The sequence below is a fragment of the Oncorhynchus kisutch genome, linkage group LG16 (assembly GCF_002021735.2).
Source record: "Oncorhynchus kisutch isolate 150728-3 linkage group LG16, Okis_V2, whole genome shotgun sequence".
NCBI classification, from domain to species: domain Eukaryota; kingdom Metazoa; phylum Chordata; class Actinopteri; order Salmoniformes; family Salmonidae; genus Oncorhynchus; species Oncorhynchus kisutch.
This window is the reverse complement of record NC_034189.2, coordinates 21743259-21759326: the sequence shown is the minus strand read 5'-3', so window position 1 is coordinate 21759326 and position 16068 is coordinate 21743259. Positions and strand designations below refer to the sequence as shown.

The window sequence follows — 16068 nt, the reverse complement described above, 5'->3', positions numbered from 1 at the left end:
CCCACAGAGTTACCACAAGTCTGAAAGAAAACAGGAGCTGCCTCCACTATTCCAGCACCATTTCAACTTCAAAATGTCAACATCATGTAATCACCTCTGCTTAGTCTAATACAGTGACAACTAAAAGATAAGGAAAACAATTTAGTCCAATCAACGTAAGCTAAATATGATGTGGCTGTCCATGGTTTCTGATTTCTGTGTGTGTGCGTGTGTTTGTGCAAGTAGAAAAACATGTTCACTCACCCTACTAGTAGAGAAACGCCAATGCCATCCTCCTTTCTTTCATGTTGACAAAAAAGTCTATACGTCTGTCATACAGTGCACGCTTTTATTTTTTGTTTTCTTAGGTTACATGGCTAAAATGCTTCCTCGCTAGCCTAACTTCCTTTCATGGGCAACGTTAGCTAGTTAACATTAGCCTTCTACATCTAGCTACATATTGAACTTCCATCCTATCGGGCCAGGGACACAACAATGTATGAATTAATGGTTGGATCAGAATCACCGTTATAATCGCAGTCACATGACACATGTATTCACTCTGAGTTAGGCAAAACGGTTCTTGAATATCATGCTCCACCAGTCATGGAATGAATCGCCGAAAGAACTCCAGTTAGATGTTTTGGTGCCTGTGAAACAGTTTAGATGCACATTACATGAACTTTTTATTATAAACAGTGATTGCTTTTTGTAATGTGTGTTTTTCTTATAGAAGTTTATTTATTTGAATAGCTTTAATCCCCGTCTTGTACTTTTTATATTATTTTATTTTGTTTGGTTTTAAATTCTTATTGATTACTGTGTTTTTTTTTGTATCATAGGGCACAACTGTAAAAGAGACTGTCTCAGCTTGTTCACCTGTTTAAATAAAGGTTAATAAAAACTAAAAACGTTTTACATAAAAAAAAAAAATTCTAGCCACCCTTGGCATCAATGAATACACGCCCCGGTTGTCATACTATCTTAGATATGATGGTAGGGCGATTTGAATTTAAAATTGAGCTTCAATCAATCCCATACTCTGTAATGAGTATGTCAGATTATTAGAGTGTACCTACTTGTAGAAAGCACAGTAATAAAGAAAAATATAATTCTGATATTCATCATATATTTCACTGAACCCACACTAACTATACTCAACAAGGTTTATCGCTAAAGTGTGGTGGACCGTCCAGGCGTTACACTGCCCGCACCTCTATTTCTGTAAAACGAAACTCCACCGAGGCCAACTTTCATTGTAGGTGTTTTAGGCTGCCTGCCGCCACATCCCGAAACAGAACAACCGTTGATCCCTGTGTTGCAACTTCTCTCTTCTCAGGCTTTATAGTTAATACGAATAGAAAGGTAAGATTACAAATGACATGTATCTGTAAAGCTAGTTGCCAATTTCTAAAAACACATACCATCTTCAACTAATAGCACATTGCGGTTAAAACCGTCCTATTTTGGTTTCAGTGTCTTCAATATTCTATTGTAGACGTTCATTGCGATAATGGATCTTGTATGTTAAACTAACATGACTTATTTGGCTATTTGATTTAATCGAATGAGGTGTGTTTATACTTTCCCCACTAATAAGAAACCAGAACTACTCTGAATTAGTGATGAAGAGAAACATGAATGGTTCATTAGAAAATAAGTCTTCATGGTTGCAAATCTTATTTCAAAAGCATGGAAGATTCGACAAGATACACTATATAATTGAAATATCAGGGTTTTGTTTTTCAATAGTCTTTCGTTTTCGTGTGTATTTATGTATACCGTATATGTAAACGTCAATATATAATTATTTCCTTTTGCTATTGCAAATAGTGTCTTGTAACCCGATGTGGCCTGGGCATCCTGAAGATTCACGAAACTATAATAATTAAATCAATCAAAAGTAAGGTTCAATTAATATATCTGTCAGAAAACAATGAGTACTTTGCATAGCCTATCATTTCATATAATTGTTATGTGCATGTGGTGGGTCAGTTATCGTATCTAGCAAGGTGACGGTATTGGCTGTAAAATGTGTTAGTATAAGGAAGGGAATGTATGATTGACGTCATAGAACAGTTGGTACTGCAGTCATATCAGAAAATCATCCTACAGATAGAGCAATCATGATGATTTTCAAAGTGAATCTTTGATATTATTCAATATTAATCTTCAACATTATTTGATACAGGCACAGGTCATTGTTTGCAGCAACAACAAAACTTTTTGGGGAAATGTTACATGTATACTGAATAGAAAAAGTGTTGGTCCCATGTTTAATGAACTGAAAGAAAAGATCCCCGAAATGTTTCATGTACACAAAATGCTTATTTCTCTAAAATGTTGTGCACAAATTAGTTTGCATCCCTGTTAGTGAGCATTTCTCCTTTGCCAAGATAATCCATCCACCTGACAGCTGTGGCATATCAAGAAGCTGATTAAACATCATGATCATTACACAGGTGCACCTTGTACTGGGGACAATTAAAGGCTACTCTAAAATGTGCAGTTTTGTCACACAGCACAATGCCACAGTTGTCTTAAGTTTTGAGGGAGCGTGAAATTGGCATGCAGGCATGTCCACCAGAGCTGGTTCCAGATAATTTCATGTTCATTTCTCTACCATATGCAGTCATTATAGAGAATTTGGAAGTATGTCCAACAAGCCTCACAACCGCAGACCACATGTAACCATGGCAGCCTAGGACCTCCACATCCGGCTTCTTCACCTGCGGGATTGTCTGAGACCAGCCACCCAGACAGCTGATGGAAATGTGGGTTTACACAACTGAAGAATTTCTGCACAAACTGTCATAAACGTCTCAGGGAAGCTCATCTGCATGCTCTTCGTCCTGACCAGGATCTTGACCTGACTGCAGTTTGGCGTTGTAACCAACTTCAGTATGCAATTGCTCACCTTCAATTGCCACTGCCATGCTGGTGAAGTGTGCTCTTCACGGATGAACGTCAGTTTCAACTGTGCCAGGCAGATGGCAGACCGCGTGCATGGCGACATGTGGGCCGGCGGTTTGCTGATGTCAACGTTGTGAACAGAGTGCCCCAGGGTGGGGGTGAAGTTATGGGCAGGCATAAGACAAGTATCGATGTGTACGACAGTGAGTTCCAGTTCCTGCTTATATCCAGTAACTTCGCACAGCCTCTGAAGAGAATTGGGGCAACATTCCACAGGCCACACTCAACAGCCTGATCAACTCTATGCGAAGGAGATGTGTCTTGTTCCATGAGGCAAATAGTGGTCACACCTGATACGGACTGTTTTTTTTTTATCCACGCCCCTACTTTTTTCAAATATGTATTCCCAGTCACGTGAAATCTGTAGATTAGGGCCTAATTCATTTTTTTCAATTGACTGATTTCCTTATTTGAACTGTAACTCAGTAAAATCTTAGAAATTGTTGCGTGTTGCGTTTATATTTTTGTTCAGTGTAACTACTTCCTTTCATGGATTTAAAACCTCTTATCAGACCGATGCATTTCTCTCCCCACTAAATGTAATTCCTTCTCTTCCTCCCCCTTTCTTCCTTCCTTCCTTCCCTCCCTCCCTTCCTTCCTTCCTTTATCCCTTCTCTCCCTACCTCCTTCTTTCTCCTTGGGTGTGGTGTAGCCATGGCTGTCCACCAGCAGCAGATCACCACTGTAACAACCACCCAGAGGTCGGGGGACTGGAGCACAGGACTGTGTGACTGCTGCTCTGACATGGGCACCTGTAAGTCATCATAGAGTCACTTACCTAATATGCTCATCTCAAAACCCAGAACGAAATCTAGATTTATGTTTTTATTTTGTAATGTATACATTTTTTGTTTGTTTATTTCTTTCCTCGGGCTCTTCTTTCCGAGTATATATTTGTTATATATTTCAATTAAAATCAGTCTGTCGTGACTAGAGACTAGTTCGAAGAATCTTGCACTTCATATACTTTGATTTACTGAGAGTATACTGTACCAACAACCAGACATATACCTGATACCCCCTGGCCCCAGGGAACCGACCTCCCCAGGGAAATCAGCTAACTTCCTGCATTTGAAACACATTTTGACATGGTGCAGAGAGAAACATGTGCAGTTTTATAATGCTATTCTACACGTATTGTCCTGAGGCTAAGAGAAAATGTTGCAGTTTTAAAGCTACATTTCCTGCAAATCTATACTTGTTGCCATGTGTGTGTGTGTGTGTGGGGGGGGGTTCAGTTTTATAGCTCATCTCATACTTTGCAAATCTTACATGGGATGGGAGGGTCTAGGAGAAACGACCTCACTGGATAATGAAAAACAGGAAGCTCGAACCAAATGTGTGACGTCACATTCCAGTAACACAGTGGGGGCTGTGTTACTGGAATGTCAATAAACTGGTGAAATCAGATCCTTAAACGTTACAGGGTGGGATAGGGTTGGTTTTATCAGGACATTTTACACCAACATCCACAGTGAACAGGAGAGAAAGCCATCCCTGCCCATCCATTATTGTATACTTATTAGTCGGTTTCCTTAAAAATAAAGATTTGATCTGTGGTTGTTGAGAGCTCTCTAGAGACTGAAGGAGAGGGGAAGAGGGAGGAAGTTAGGATAAATGATCGACGGAGAGAAGGAAGAAAGATCGGGAGAGGAGAAATATGTGTTGAAAATGAGTTAATTTACATACATTTGTTTATAGTTTTACCCCTATTTTCACTCTATGATCAAACATTGTTTCATGACATTCTAATCTGTTGTATATGAACTATCAAGTGTTACATACTACAGTCGTGGCCAAAAGTTTTGAGAATGACATAAATATTATTTTTCACAAATTCTGCTGCCTGTTTGTATTATGGCAATTTGCCTTTACTCCAGAATGTTATGAATAGTGATCAGATTAATTGCAAAGTTCCTCTTTTCCATGCAAATGAACTGAATCCCACAAAAAACATTTCCACTGAATCTCAGCCCTGCCACAAAATGACCAGCTGACATCATGTCAGTGAATCTCTCGTTAACATAGGTGTGAGTGTTGAGGAGGACAAGGCTGGAGATCACTCTGCCATGTTGATTGAGTTTGAATAACAGACTGGAAGCTTCAAAAGGAGGGTGGTGCTTGGAATCATTGTTCTTCCTCTGTCAACCATGGTTACCTGCAAGGAAACACGTGCCATCATCATTGCTTTGCACAAAAGGGCTTCACAGCCAAGGATATTGCTGCTAGTAAGAATGCATCTAAATCAACCATTTATCAGATCATCAAGAACTTCAAGGAGAGCGGTTCAATTGTTGTGAAGAAGGCTTTAGGGCGCCCAAGAAAGTCCAGCAAGCGCCAGGACCGTCTCCTAAGGTTGATTCCGCCGCGGGATCGGGGCACCACCAGTACAGAGCTTGCTAAAGAATGGCAGCAGGCAGGTGTGAGTGCATCTGCACACACAGTGAGGCGAAGACTTTTGGGGGGTGGCCTGGTGTCAAGAAGGGCAGCAAAGAAGCCAATTCTCTCCAGGAAAAACATCAGGGACAGACTGATAGACTGCTGAGACTGGGGTAAAGTCATTTTCTCTGATGAATCCCCTTTCCGATTGTTTGGGACATCCAGAAAAAAGCAGCTTGTCTGGAGAAGACAAGGTGAGCGCTACCATCAGTCCTGTGTCGTGCCAACAGTAAAGCATCCTGAGACCATTCATGTGTGGGGTAGCTTCTCAGCCAAGGGAGTCGGCTCACTCACAATTTTGCCTAAGAACACAGCCATGAATAAAGAATGGTACCAACACATCCTCCGAGAGCAACTTCTCCCAACCATCCAGGAACAGTTTGGTGATGAACAATGCATTTTCCAGCATGATGGAGCACCTTGCCATAAGGCAAAAGTGATAACTAAGTGGCTCAGGGAACAAAATATCTATATTTTGGGTCCATGGCCAGGAAACTCCCCAGACCTTAATCCCATTGAGAAATGGTGTTCAATTCTCAAGAGGCGGGTGGAAAAACAAAACCCCACAAATTCTGACAAACTTCAAGCATTGATTATGCAAGAATGGGCTGCCATCAGTCAGGATGTGGCCCAGAAGTTAATTGACAACATGCCAGGGCGGATTGCAGAGGTCTTGAAAAGAAGGGTCAACACAACAAATATTGACTCTTTGCATCAACTTCAAGTAATTGTCAATAAAAGCCTTTGTCACTTATGAAATGCTTGTAATTATACTTCAGTATTTCATAGTAACATTAGACAAAATCAGCAAACTTTGTGGAAATTAATATTTGTGTCGTTCTCAAAACTTTTGGCCATGACTGTACATTGACCTTCAATTGTGTGTGTGTGTGTCTCCCAGGTTGCTGTGCCTTGTGGTGCTTCCCCTGTTTTCAGTGTCAGACGGCCTCCCACTTCGGATGGTGTCTCTGCATGCCCCTCCTGGACCCATGTGCCTTTATGGCTGTCTCCTGCTGCATGCGCTCCTCCATGAGAGAACGCTACGGCATCCAGGTAGGAGCCCTGCGAGAGGGTGGGGGTGCCGATGGGGGAGAGCAGGGAGGGTGAGGTGAGAGTGGAAAAAGGGAGGGGGTAGGTGGGTGGTGGTTTCCACAGCACCCACATCCGTTGCCATCCACAGCGTTTCTTACTTTCCCATCTGAGGGGATATGGTTTTGGAAACAGATGTTTGAGGTGTGAACAAATAACGTTGGTGCACTTCCCTCCCCACCACCCCTTTAAACCCACCCCTCAATGCTGTTGTTCTTAGTGTTGTTATTGCCTTGATTACCCTTTAAATATAACACTGAATATGGAATTAAACTCAACCTTTTCTCTCTCCTTCTCCCCTGAACTTGTGCTACACCCGCTATTCTTCTCTCCACCTCTGTCCTCATCCCCTTTTAACTCTGTCCTGTTGACATGTTCTTGTCCTCTGCTTTCATTTTCTATCCATCTCTCCTTCCCTCTTCCCCCTCTCAGGGTTCGACGTGTGGAGACGTCGCATTGGTGTGTTGCTGCTACGTCTGTACCTGGTGCCAGATGGCTCGTGAGGTTAAGACTCAGACCACATCAGGCCCCCAACAGGTTCACGTGGTCACCCAACAAGTTCGCATGGCTTAGGACCCCAAAATGAGGGTAGGGACTAGATGGCAAAGTCTAGAAGGGTCTTAACTGCTGAGCAAGTGCTTTACTAACTTTTTGTTCCTTATATTGTGTAAAGGTTAAGGATCGGGCTTACAGTTTGGGTTTGTGGTTGAAAAATTACACAATTTCATAATTACTAGCATAGCCAAATAGTGATGGCCTTATCGAAATAGAATACCATTCCAGTTTATAGCAAAGATATGTTGAATGTACTGCACACTTCAGATGTGTCTGGAGGAGAGACATTTTATACCATTTACTCATCTCATAGTAACCATTGAATGTTAATGTCAGGCTTTAAAGGTCCAGTCCAGTCAAAATGTGATTTGTCTGTGTTTTATATATATATTTCCACATGAGGTTGGAATAATACTGTGAAATTGTGAAAATTATGATAATGCCCTTTTAGTGTAAGAGCTGTGTAAAAAGACCGCCTGAAATGTCCCCCTGTTTTGGTAGGAGGGAGTTTTGGCCTTCCATGTGACATCACCAGGCTGTAAATGAGTTAGTGGACCAATAAGAAAGAGAGTTCCAAACCTCTCTGCCAATAACAGCAAATTGTCAGTTTTCCCCTCCTCACTTAAACCACACCCAGACAGTACTAATTGAAAACAATCACAGTAAGGTTCTTAATTGTTACCCAGAAATGATTTGATGTTGAAATAAAAATGGCTGCATTGGACCTTTAAACATTTCTTTTACAGTTTAACATGTAGGCTACTTGCCTTTCTTGCACACTTTCACTTGTCTTTTATTACTATCCCTGACTTTGCTGATAGATGCTCTACTGAGAAAACGTTTGGTCTATTATTACTATTTGGTTGTCTTACCTCGCTACCTAAAGATGAGTACTTTAGATAAGTGTTAAATGACTAAATGTACTGTTGTAAATGTAAAATGCTTGGCAACAGCATTTAAAATGGAATGTTATATATAAATGATAGTGTATGCCATTTAGCAGACATGCGTGCATAAATATAACGTACCAGTGGTCCCGGGAAACGAACCCGTTACCCTGGTAGCGCCATCCTCTGCCAACTGAGCTACAGCGGAACACTGTTTTCTCTGTTGCTTTGTCCTTGATTTCACCTGCTTGTTCAATAAGTATTTTAAATAAAGCATTTACACGTCTTACCTTTACAAAGTTGTTCAAAGGAGTATTGGTGATCCTTTTGTGTGTGGGTGTGTGTGCGTGCGCGCATGTGGGTGTGCATGTGTGTGTTACCGTCAACAGTGTCCCATAAGATGTTCAGTACATGTATGACATTTATCTGTGACTGAACTCCAAAGAGGCCTATGTGTACTGTATCACAAAGCAGCATATAGTGAATGACTTACCTGTTTCCCTTTTTGAAAAAGTTAAAGATTAACATAAGTTAATGTGCAGTTAAGTTGAACTCAGTGAGAATGTTAAAAAAAAAGGAAAGGAAAAAAACAGAAAGAAGATAAGATTTCCAGATAAACGTTTTATTTCAACGGTTTCAATCAAGACAATACTATATGTTTGCTCTCAGTCTTCTTTGCTCTCTCCATCCATTGTCTTGGAAGTGCAGCACTGGCACAGTAGAGAGCTACACACACAAGCATTTAGTATCAGATCACAGAAAATGGTGCATGCAACAGTCGTACCAATAGGTAACACACACAGACTCATACCCCCTACCACTCACTCCTACCTGTTGGGTGTCAGCTTGGTAGAGGCAGAGCGGACCAGAGTTCCTACTGCTCCCAGCCCCTCCAATTGAAGCCCCACTTTACCGAACACAGCAACTGCCTGCCGAGTCCTGACACACACACACACACACACACACACACACACACACACACACACACACACACACACACACACACACACACACACACGTGCTCTTACTAACACACCTCACCCCAGAGCCCACTGCTGCTACTCGCTATTACTCCTACTATTACTTGTTATTGTTGACTTGACTCTTCATTGTTATTATTGATAATTGATTAATGTACTTCTTTGTTGAGGGCGCTAACACGTCAGCATTTCACTGCACATTTTATACATGCTATAAACTGTGATCGTGACGAATAAATGTGATTTGATTTGAGCCAAATTTTTCACCAAACAAGCCTTTTGTTATCAGCATCATATTCAGCGACCACCATTTCATTTGGTTGCATAAAGAAACACTAATAAAATAATGATAAGACTTGAGGAAATGTGGTTGTTTTCTTTTAGCTACCAGTCCTCTGCGATGGTTCAGAGATGATGATAATAATCGAAAGGGGCAAATAAGAACAGACTCGTCTCAAAATGTCTGCTGACTTCTCTTTCTTCCTCCGAGGCCTCAGGTGACCGCTTTTAACCATACCGTTCCCTCGCTTTCCTTCCCTTTCCTTCCCTTTGCTCCCCTTTGCTCCCCTTTGCTCTCATTTGTTGTCTCACTCTCCTCTTTTTACTCCCCCCTCCCCTTCAATCCCCATCTCTAACACATTTCCAACTGTCCAGATCTTCGCTCGCTCCTCCTCTCTCTTTCTCACAAGGTATGCCTCCCTTTCTTTCTCTCTGCCCCCCCCCCCCCCCCCCCACTCACATCTCAGTAACGTTGTTGGATTGCTGTCTGATAGCCTCCAGCTGTGGGCCGACGTCACTCTGCTTCTGTCTGTCCTGTCTGTCTCTCTGCCAGTGGGACACCAGGGTACCCATGTCCTTCTGGAAGGCCCTCAGCACCCCCAGGGTCTCCCGGTGCTCCTGGCGCCCCTCCTCATAGGCCGCGCGCAGGTGCTCTACGTCCATCCTATAGAGGTTAGGGGGGAGAAGGCCACATACTGTAAATCAATCTTTTTCATGAAACTGGTGTTTTTTTGGTTTGCTGAATATGGTGAAAGGAAATGTAAATGTGCGTCTGTGTCTGTTTGATTCTGTATGTAATGAAAAGCGCTGTATAAAATACATCTATTATTATTATTATTATTCTGATTGGCTGCCTGCATCTATACTGCCAGTACCTCAGGTCAGTGATGGCATGGAGGGCTGCTGCCCTCTCCTTCCCCCGCTGGGCACAGCTGGTCAGGGTGGCGGTTCCAGGGCTTGTGGTCCTGGGGCAGCAGTGGCCCTGGGTCAGGGTGGCATTGGCCTCGGTCAGGCAAGTCTCGGATGGACGGCGCGCCACGGAACGGTGAGCCAGGCAGTGGTGGTGTGTACACTGGGACAGGTTGGAGGGCACCTGGTTCACCTGGGAGGTGGAAAGGATCTTGGTGGGGGCGTCTGCCAGCAAGAGAGGGTTGGCGGAGTGGAAGAGGGAGTGAGAGGGTGAGTGAGGGGGGCGGTGGTGGGTGGTGGAAAGGAGGTGGTGGGTGGTCGGTATTGGGGTTGGGTCCAGGGCTTCGTTGCTCTGAGCCTCCACCAGGCGTTTCAGAAGAGTCCGCAGTGTTTCCTGAAAATAACGTACAAACCTGAAAATCTAGTATAGAATGAATTAATTTAGCTACAGCAGAAAAACTTCTGTTAAAGGAGCATTCCATGTACAATATACTGTATCCATTTGGAATTTGTCTCCAGCATGGCATATTTAGCAGCATATTTATTCCGCAGTCATGAGAAAGCTATCAACGCTAGAACATCTTATCCCTCTTCACATTTGCCATGGTCTCCCTCTCTCTTTCGCTCCTCCCTTTTTCCACCTCCTTCTTTCACCTGGACTGTGACCACGCTGCGATGAATTAGCTCCATCTTCCATTTGACACTGTCACTCTCTCTCTCCACTCCCCTGCACTCCTCCTATGAGAAAGGGAGGGAAGGAAGTTAACTATTATTTGCATCCGGGAAAGACCTGGCAAGATGCCAGCACTACGAGCTGACAGAGTAGTTAGTAGAGAACAAACATCTCCACACACATCTGTTGAGGTTAACTGCAGCCGTATTCATGTCAATATCAAATATTTTCAGGGTAAGAATTAAGTACCTTACATTGATTGTTTAATTAAAATGGTCAAAAGGAAACAAAAATAGATTCTTATCAAAAAGCTATTTCTCAAGATAGGACTGTCTGGGAGTGGCCTGAGTGAGGGACCTAATTGGAGGAGCCTAATGGGTGGGAAATGTAACATGAAAACGAACTATTATTGTCAGAGAGGAGGGCAAACTCTTTATTGGTCTATTAACTTATATTGTCTGGCGATGGTGTCAGCCGGTCCACAAACCCCACCTGTGCAAACAAGCTGAAATTTCAGTCTTTTCAAACAGAAAGAAACCCCAATACTACTTGAACCCAGCCCACCGTTTTAGTTGCTTTCTGTCTGTTACTCACCTCTAGTTCATACAGACAGTGGGTGATCTCAGAGGGCACTAGCCTCTTGGGTAAACTATGGAATTCCTGCAGGGACAAAAGCCAAAGAAAATACAGAAACAAACAAGACAGACGTTTCTTATAATGCTGCAGAATCTAAAGCCAGGGGAACCACAATAGTTTTCAACGCCTTGCCACATTATTTTCACTTCCTGGGTGGTGGATTTAACCACACTTCCTGAGTGGTGGATGTAACCATTGCAAATGTAAAAACACAATAGCTTCAACATCGAAATAGCTCATTCAAACAACCTTAATGATAATAGTGGGTTTTCTTTTCAGTTTTTAAGTACTTTTACAAGGGACTCATTGAATAACATTGAATGGGAATAACTTGTGTAAGTCTCACTCCATCCTCCACCAATATGTACCATCCACCTGTCTCCCAATATGTTAAGGCAAACAACCCCAAACATCAGTTCTACACTGCCTGACCTGTAGGTACTTTGATGGGCTCTCAGTTGAAGTCCCCTCCACATCATGTCTCTTTTTCCTTTTCTCTTTACTTGCTTTGAGGTTTACCACCATTAACCCTTCCTCCTCCTCTTCCTCATCGATGGACTCAAGGGACCCCGAATCCTCATCATCCTCAGGGTGCAACTCGCTGGCGCCGTCCCTGGCGTCCTGCCAGTTCTCCTCGTGCTCCGTGCCCAAACTCTTTTTTCCGTCGCTGCACTTCCCCTCCCCGCCTGCAGGCAGCGCTATGGCCTCCAGGGAAAGCCGGCTGCTGTGGGAGCTCCTGGGGTTCAGGGTGGTGTCACTGGTAGGCTGGAGCTCCACTCTAGAGTCTGATAGTGAAGGGGAAAGGGGAAAGGTAGTCTATTATGTTTCATGGGCCAAATCTGGTTTTGAACAAAAGCCTCCACACACTGGTTCTTCAGGACTAGAGTTGTCCACCTTGATTTAAACTTCCAATAATGTCCAAATCTCAAATGACACCCTATTACTTTAGTAGTGCACTACTTTGAAGACAAGAGGCTCTGGTCAGTAGTGCACTATATTGGGAAAATGATGTCATGGTTTGAGATGACATGGGTTAAAGTGTAAACCATGATGGACAACTTTGATCCTGATGAGTTGGAGTACACAGCATGTGGGGAACTGGAAAACACTAGCAGAAACATGACAAGACTAAAGGCAATTGCATGCATGCACACACACACACACACACATGCACTTAGGCCTGCACACACACACACACACACACAGACACAAATGGACATGCCACCCTGGGTCCTCTCCAAATACTACCGCTTCGCCATCGAGAACATCCAGACTGGTTGCATTACGGCCCGGTACCATGATTTAAACCACATGGAACCTTGCACATGACTGACTGACATGAAAAGATGTTTGCTGGCACCTCATTTTGTATTTTTTCTTTTTATCACGGATAATTACAAAAAATACTCTAATCATAAACGTATCCAGAAAATTGCACATATCCGTTATGATACTCGTTTTGTCCGACTACTCGGCACACCCCTAATAAGGTCTGATACCGACAGGCTCATCTCTGTTACAAGCCATTTAATGAACACTTGAACTGGACTGACCACCTGCTCTGATTCTCTATACCTTAGCACAGATGCATTCGCTCACGCACACTCCCACACAGACCTCAGGGTTCTCCCCAAAGAATATGAGAAATAGTGGTGAGCGGGTCAACGGTTTGTTCACCCGCTCCCGTACACGCAATTGCTAATAACCCATCTTCAACCGCCTGACTATATGTGATAAAGTGAAAATCTGAAGCCCGCACCCGCAAAATATAACCCGCAAAATATAGAAAATTAGCTGTAGGCTACAGCCAGAGACAGTGGAATGATTATTTTGACCGGGGTTGCAGGATTATTTTGTTGTTGCCTAATTTAGACATGTTTCTGCTTATAATTTCCAATATTTTGGTCAGCTACTTGTTAGTCAACTGGTCTGTAATTAGATACATGCAGCTTCTCTTCTGTCATTATACAGTATGTTGCACTAGAAGACTAAATAAACCATTGCTCACCAGAAGAATGTCATAAATGGTAGAACGAATGCCCTAAAGCAGGGGTGTCAAACTCAATCAGCACACAGGCCATATTGAAGAAAAAAACACAAATAGCCTATTACATAGCCTATTAAAAAAACGTGCATTATAAATGCCACAAAAACTGGCCTAAAATATACCCCTTTATAATGTCCACTTACAGTGCTTTTGGCAAGTTTTCAGACCCCTTGACCTTTTCCACATTTTGTGACATTACGGCCTTATTCTAAAATGGATTAAATAAAACAGTTTCCTCAGCAATCTACACACAATACCCCATAATGACAAAGTGAAAACAGTTTTGACATTTTTGTTAATGTATTAACAATTAAAAACAGACATGCCTTATTTACATAAGTACTCAGACCCTTTGCTATGTGACTCGAAATTGAGCTCAGGTCTATCCTTTTCCATTGATCATCCTTGAGATGTTTCTACAACTTCATTGGAGTCCACCTGTGGTAAATTCACAGATTGGACATGATTTGGAAAGGCACACACCTGTCTATATAAGGTCCCACACTTGACTATGCATGTCAGAGGAAAAACCAAGCCATGAAGTCGAAGGAATTGTCCATAGAGCTCTGAGACAGGATTGTTGCAAGGCACAGATCTGGGAATGGGTACCAATACATTTCTGCATTATTGAAGGTTCCTAAGAACACAGTGGCCTCCATCATTCTTAAATAGAAGAAGTTTGAAACCACCAAGACTTTGCCTAGAGCTGGCCGCCCGGCAAAACTGAGCAATCGGGGGCCTTGGTCAGGGTGGTGACCAAGAACTCGATGGTCACTCTGACAGGGCTCTAGAGTTCCTCTGTGGAGATGGGAGAACCTTCCAGAAGGACAACCATCTCTGCAGCACTCCACCAATTAGGCCTTTATGGTAGAGTGGCCAGACGAAATCACACATGCAATGAGAAAAAAGATTCTCTGGTCTGAGGAAACCAAGATTGAACTCTTTGGCCTGAATACCGAGCATTGCGTCTGGAGGAAACCTGGCACCATCCCTACGTTGACATAGGCGACATGGGCAGACGCCCAGGGCGGCAACATGCCAGGGGCGGCACATTTTTCTATAGATTGCAGGTATTGGCAGTTACAGCTGTTAAAAAAAATGCTAAAATCTCTTGAGTCCAAATGGGGACAGTGCCCCGCTTACAGGCCTCCCACCGGCCATACTCGAGAAGCAATATCCCGCACATATGACTAATGAAACTTGAAACACACAAATGCTCAAGGGCTTTGAACTTGAGTGCACTTCTAGAAATGATTAAACCCTTTCCTCACCCATTTCCTGTATCAATTGGGTGTGTTGTATCTTTCACTTTCTTTTCTCGTGAAATTAGTAAGTGTTTAGATAAGGTGGGGGAGGGAAAGTGAGACAGAGACAGAGACAGAGACAGAGAGAGAGACAGAGAGAGAGAGACAGAGACAGAGACAGAGACAGAGACAGAGAGAGAGAGAGAGAGAGAGAGAGAGAGAGAGAGAGAGAGAGAGAGAGAGAATAGAATAGAAATCAATGGCTGTGGTTGGTCCATACCTGAGTGTAGCGATAGCACCCCCTCCAGGCTGTCCAAGGAAAGTGCACTGTGTGCTGAATGCGGATGCGCATTGGTGAGCAGGTCCGTGGAGGCGAAAGAGCGGCGGATTCCTAAACTCAAATGGTGTGACTGAATTTGACCAATTCTGATTTACACACACAACAGACAGCACAGAGAGAGGGAGAGGGATTGAAACATTTTCACATGCAAGGACTCATTAAAAAAAGGCATCTCGGATTTGCTATCAGTCATCTTCCAATCAATAAACTACAAGTGCGCTTGATGGAGATCACAGATTATCCGAATATTATTGGACCTAGCTATAAAATAAACATTCTTACCGAAGAGATGGTGGTGATTTATGGTCTGGAAAGCGTATCTCTTGAGCACCTGTCGATAAAGCCTTGTCGCTGGCCTGTCTCAACTCCCGAGACATATAGATGGTGGTGCATTTGGATTGGTCCGACATTCTCTTTTCCTAAATTCTCTGAAAATACTCAGAGGATCGAGAGGAAAAGGAAACCGGATCTACACATCTATATGATCGGCCTTTGAATGTTACTGTAACCAGCCATTCTAGAATTACAAGACAGAGAACTTAACTATGTGATGTCATAATGTAACTTCGATGCAAATGTAAGCTCACCAAAAAATAGAACTATGCAACAATACATCACGTAGCCTAAATACATTTTGTCAGATTAAAACAATTACAAAAAATGACCACTAGATGGCAATGTTGCATAAATCAAGAACCACAGAAAAATTACAAAAGACACATTTTGTCCCTCTAATAAACTATTCGTTATAAGTGATTGGTTGACTCTAACACATATAAACCATATCATTATGTATAAAATATTCTCAAACATGCACAAAAAACATTCCAGCATGTCAGTGTTTTCCTCCCAATTTATAATTGCCACAAGTGACTGCAGACATTATCATGTTGCTTGTCATCAGTAAGCCTATCACAAGTGTTTGTGTGTCGCACTTGTGATATCAGAGCTGCATGTGTACATGCCATCCGTTTCCTGTGTGCGCTGTCCAAGGTGCTGCAGTCGGGATTATGGCTAACCATCAGGGTGAGCTGAGAT

At 42.8% G+C, this 16068-nt stretch overlaps 2 protein-coding genes across 2 annotated transcripts; one reads left to right on the top strand and one right to left on the bottom strand.

Annotated features, from left to right (window-relative positions):
- Window positions 1-960: 960 nt before the first annotated feature.
- Window positions 961-8224, top strand: LOC109906492 (placenta-specific gene 8 protein-like). The gene is made up of 4 exons (XM_020504201.2): window positions 961-1344; window positions 3605-3706; window positions 6293-6444; window positions 6913-8224. Exons 2-4 carry the CDS (start codon window positions 3607-3609, stop codon window positions 7051-7053), a joined length of 393 nt encoding a protein of 130 aa, XP_020359790.1. The 5' UTR covers window positions 961-1344; window positions 3605-3606; the 3' UTR covers window positions 7054-8224.
- Window positions 8225-8518: 294 nt separating this feature from the next.
- On the bottom strand, window positions 8519-15625 carry LOC109906491 (uncharacterized). The gene is made up of 9 exons (XM_020504200.2): window positions 15313-15625; window positions 14971-15116; window positions 11832-12184; window positions 11358-11423; window positions 10745-10828; window positions 10057-10484; window positions 9642-9845; window positions 8754-8861; window positions 8519-8648 (listed from the first exon to the last, which is right to left on the bottom strand). The coding sequence occupies exons 1-9, from the start codon at window positions 15438-15440 to the stop codon at window positions 8588-8590; spliced, it is 1578 nt and encodes a 525-aa protein (XP_020359789.1). The 5' UTR covers window positions 15441-15625; the 3' UTR covers window positions 8519-8587.
- Window positions 15626-16068: the final 443 nt, after the last annotated feature.

What these genes read in the sequence shown, in the direction of transcription:
- LOC109906492 (XM_020504201.2), top strand. Translation starts at nt 3,607, where the DNA reads ATGGCTGTCCACCAGCAGCAGATCACCACTGTAACAACCACCCAGAGG. An exon ending in CTGCTCTGACATGGGCACCT is followed by an intron (nt 3,707 to 6,292) that starts GTAAGTCATCAT and finishes TGTGTCTCCCAG; the next exon opens with GTTGCTGTGCCTTGTGGTGC. An exon ending in GAGAACGCTACGGCATCCAG is followed by an intron (nt 6,445 to 6,912) that starts GTAGGAGCCCTG and finishes TCCCCCTCTCAG; the next exon opens with GGTTCGACGTGTGGAGACGT.
- LOC109906491 (XM_020504200.2), bottom strand. Translation starts at nt 15,440, where the DNA reads ATGTCGGACCAATCCAAATGCACCACCATCTATATGTCTCGGGAGTTG. An exon ending in AAATCACCACCATCTCTTCG is followed by an intron (nt 15,117 to 15,312) that starts GTAAGAATGTTT and finishes TGTGTAAATCAG; the next exon opens with AATTGGTCAAATTCAGTCAC. An exon ending in CATGCCATCACTGACCTGAG is followed by an intron (nt 9,846 to 10,056) that starts GTACTGGCAGTA and finishes TAACCTCTATAG; the next exon opens with GATGGACGTAGAGCACCTGC.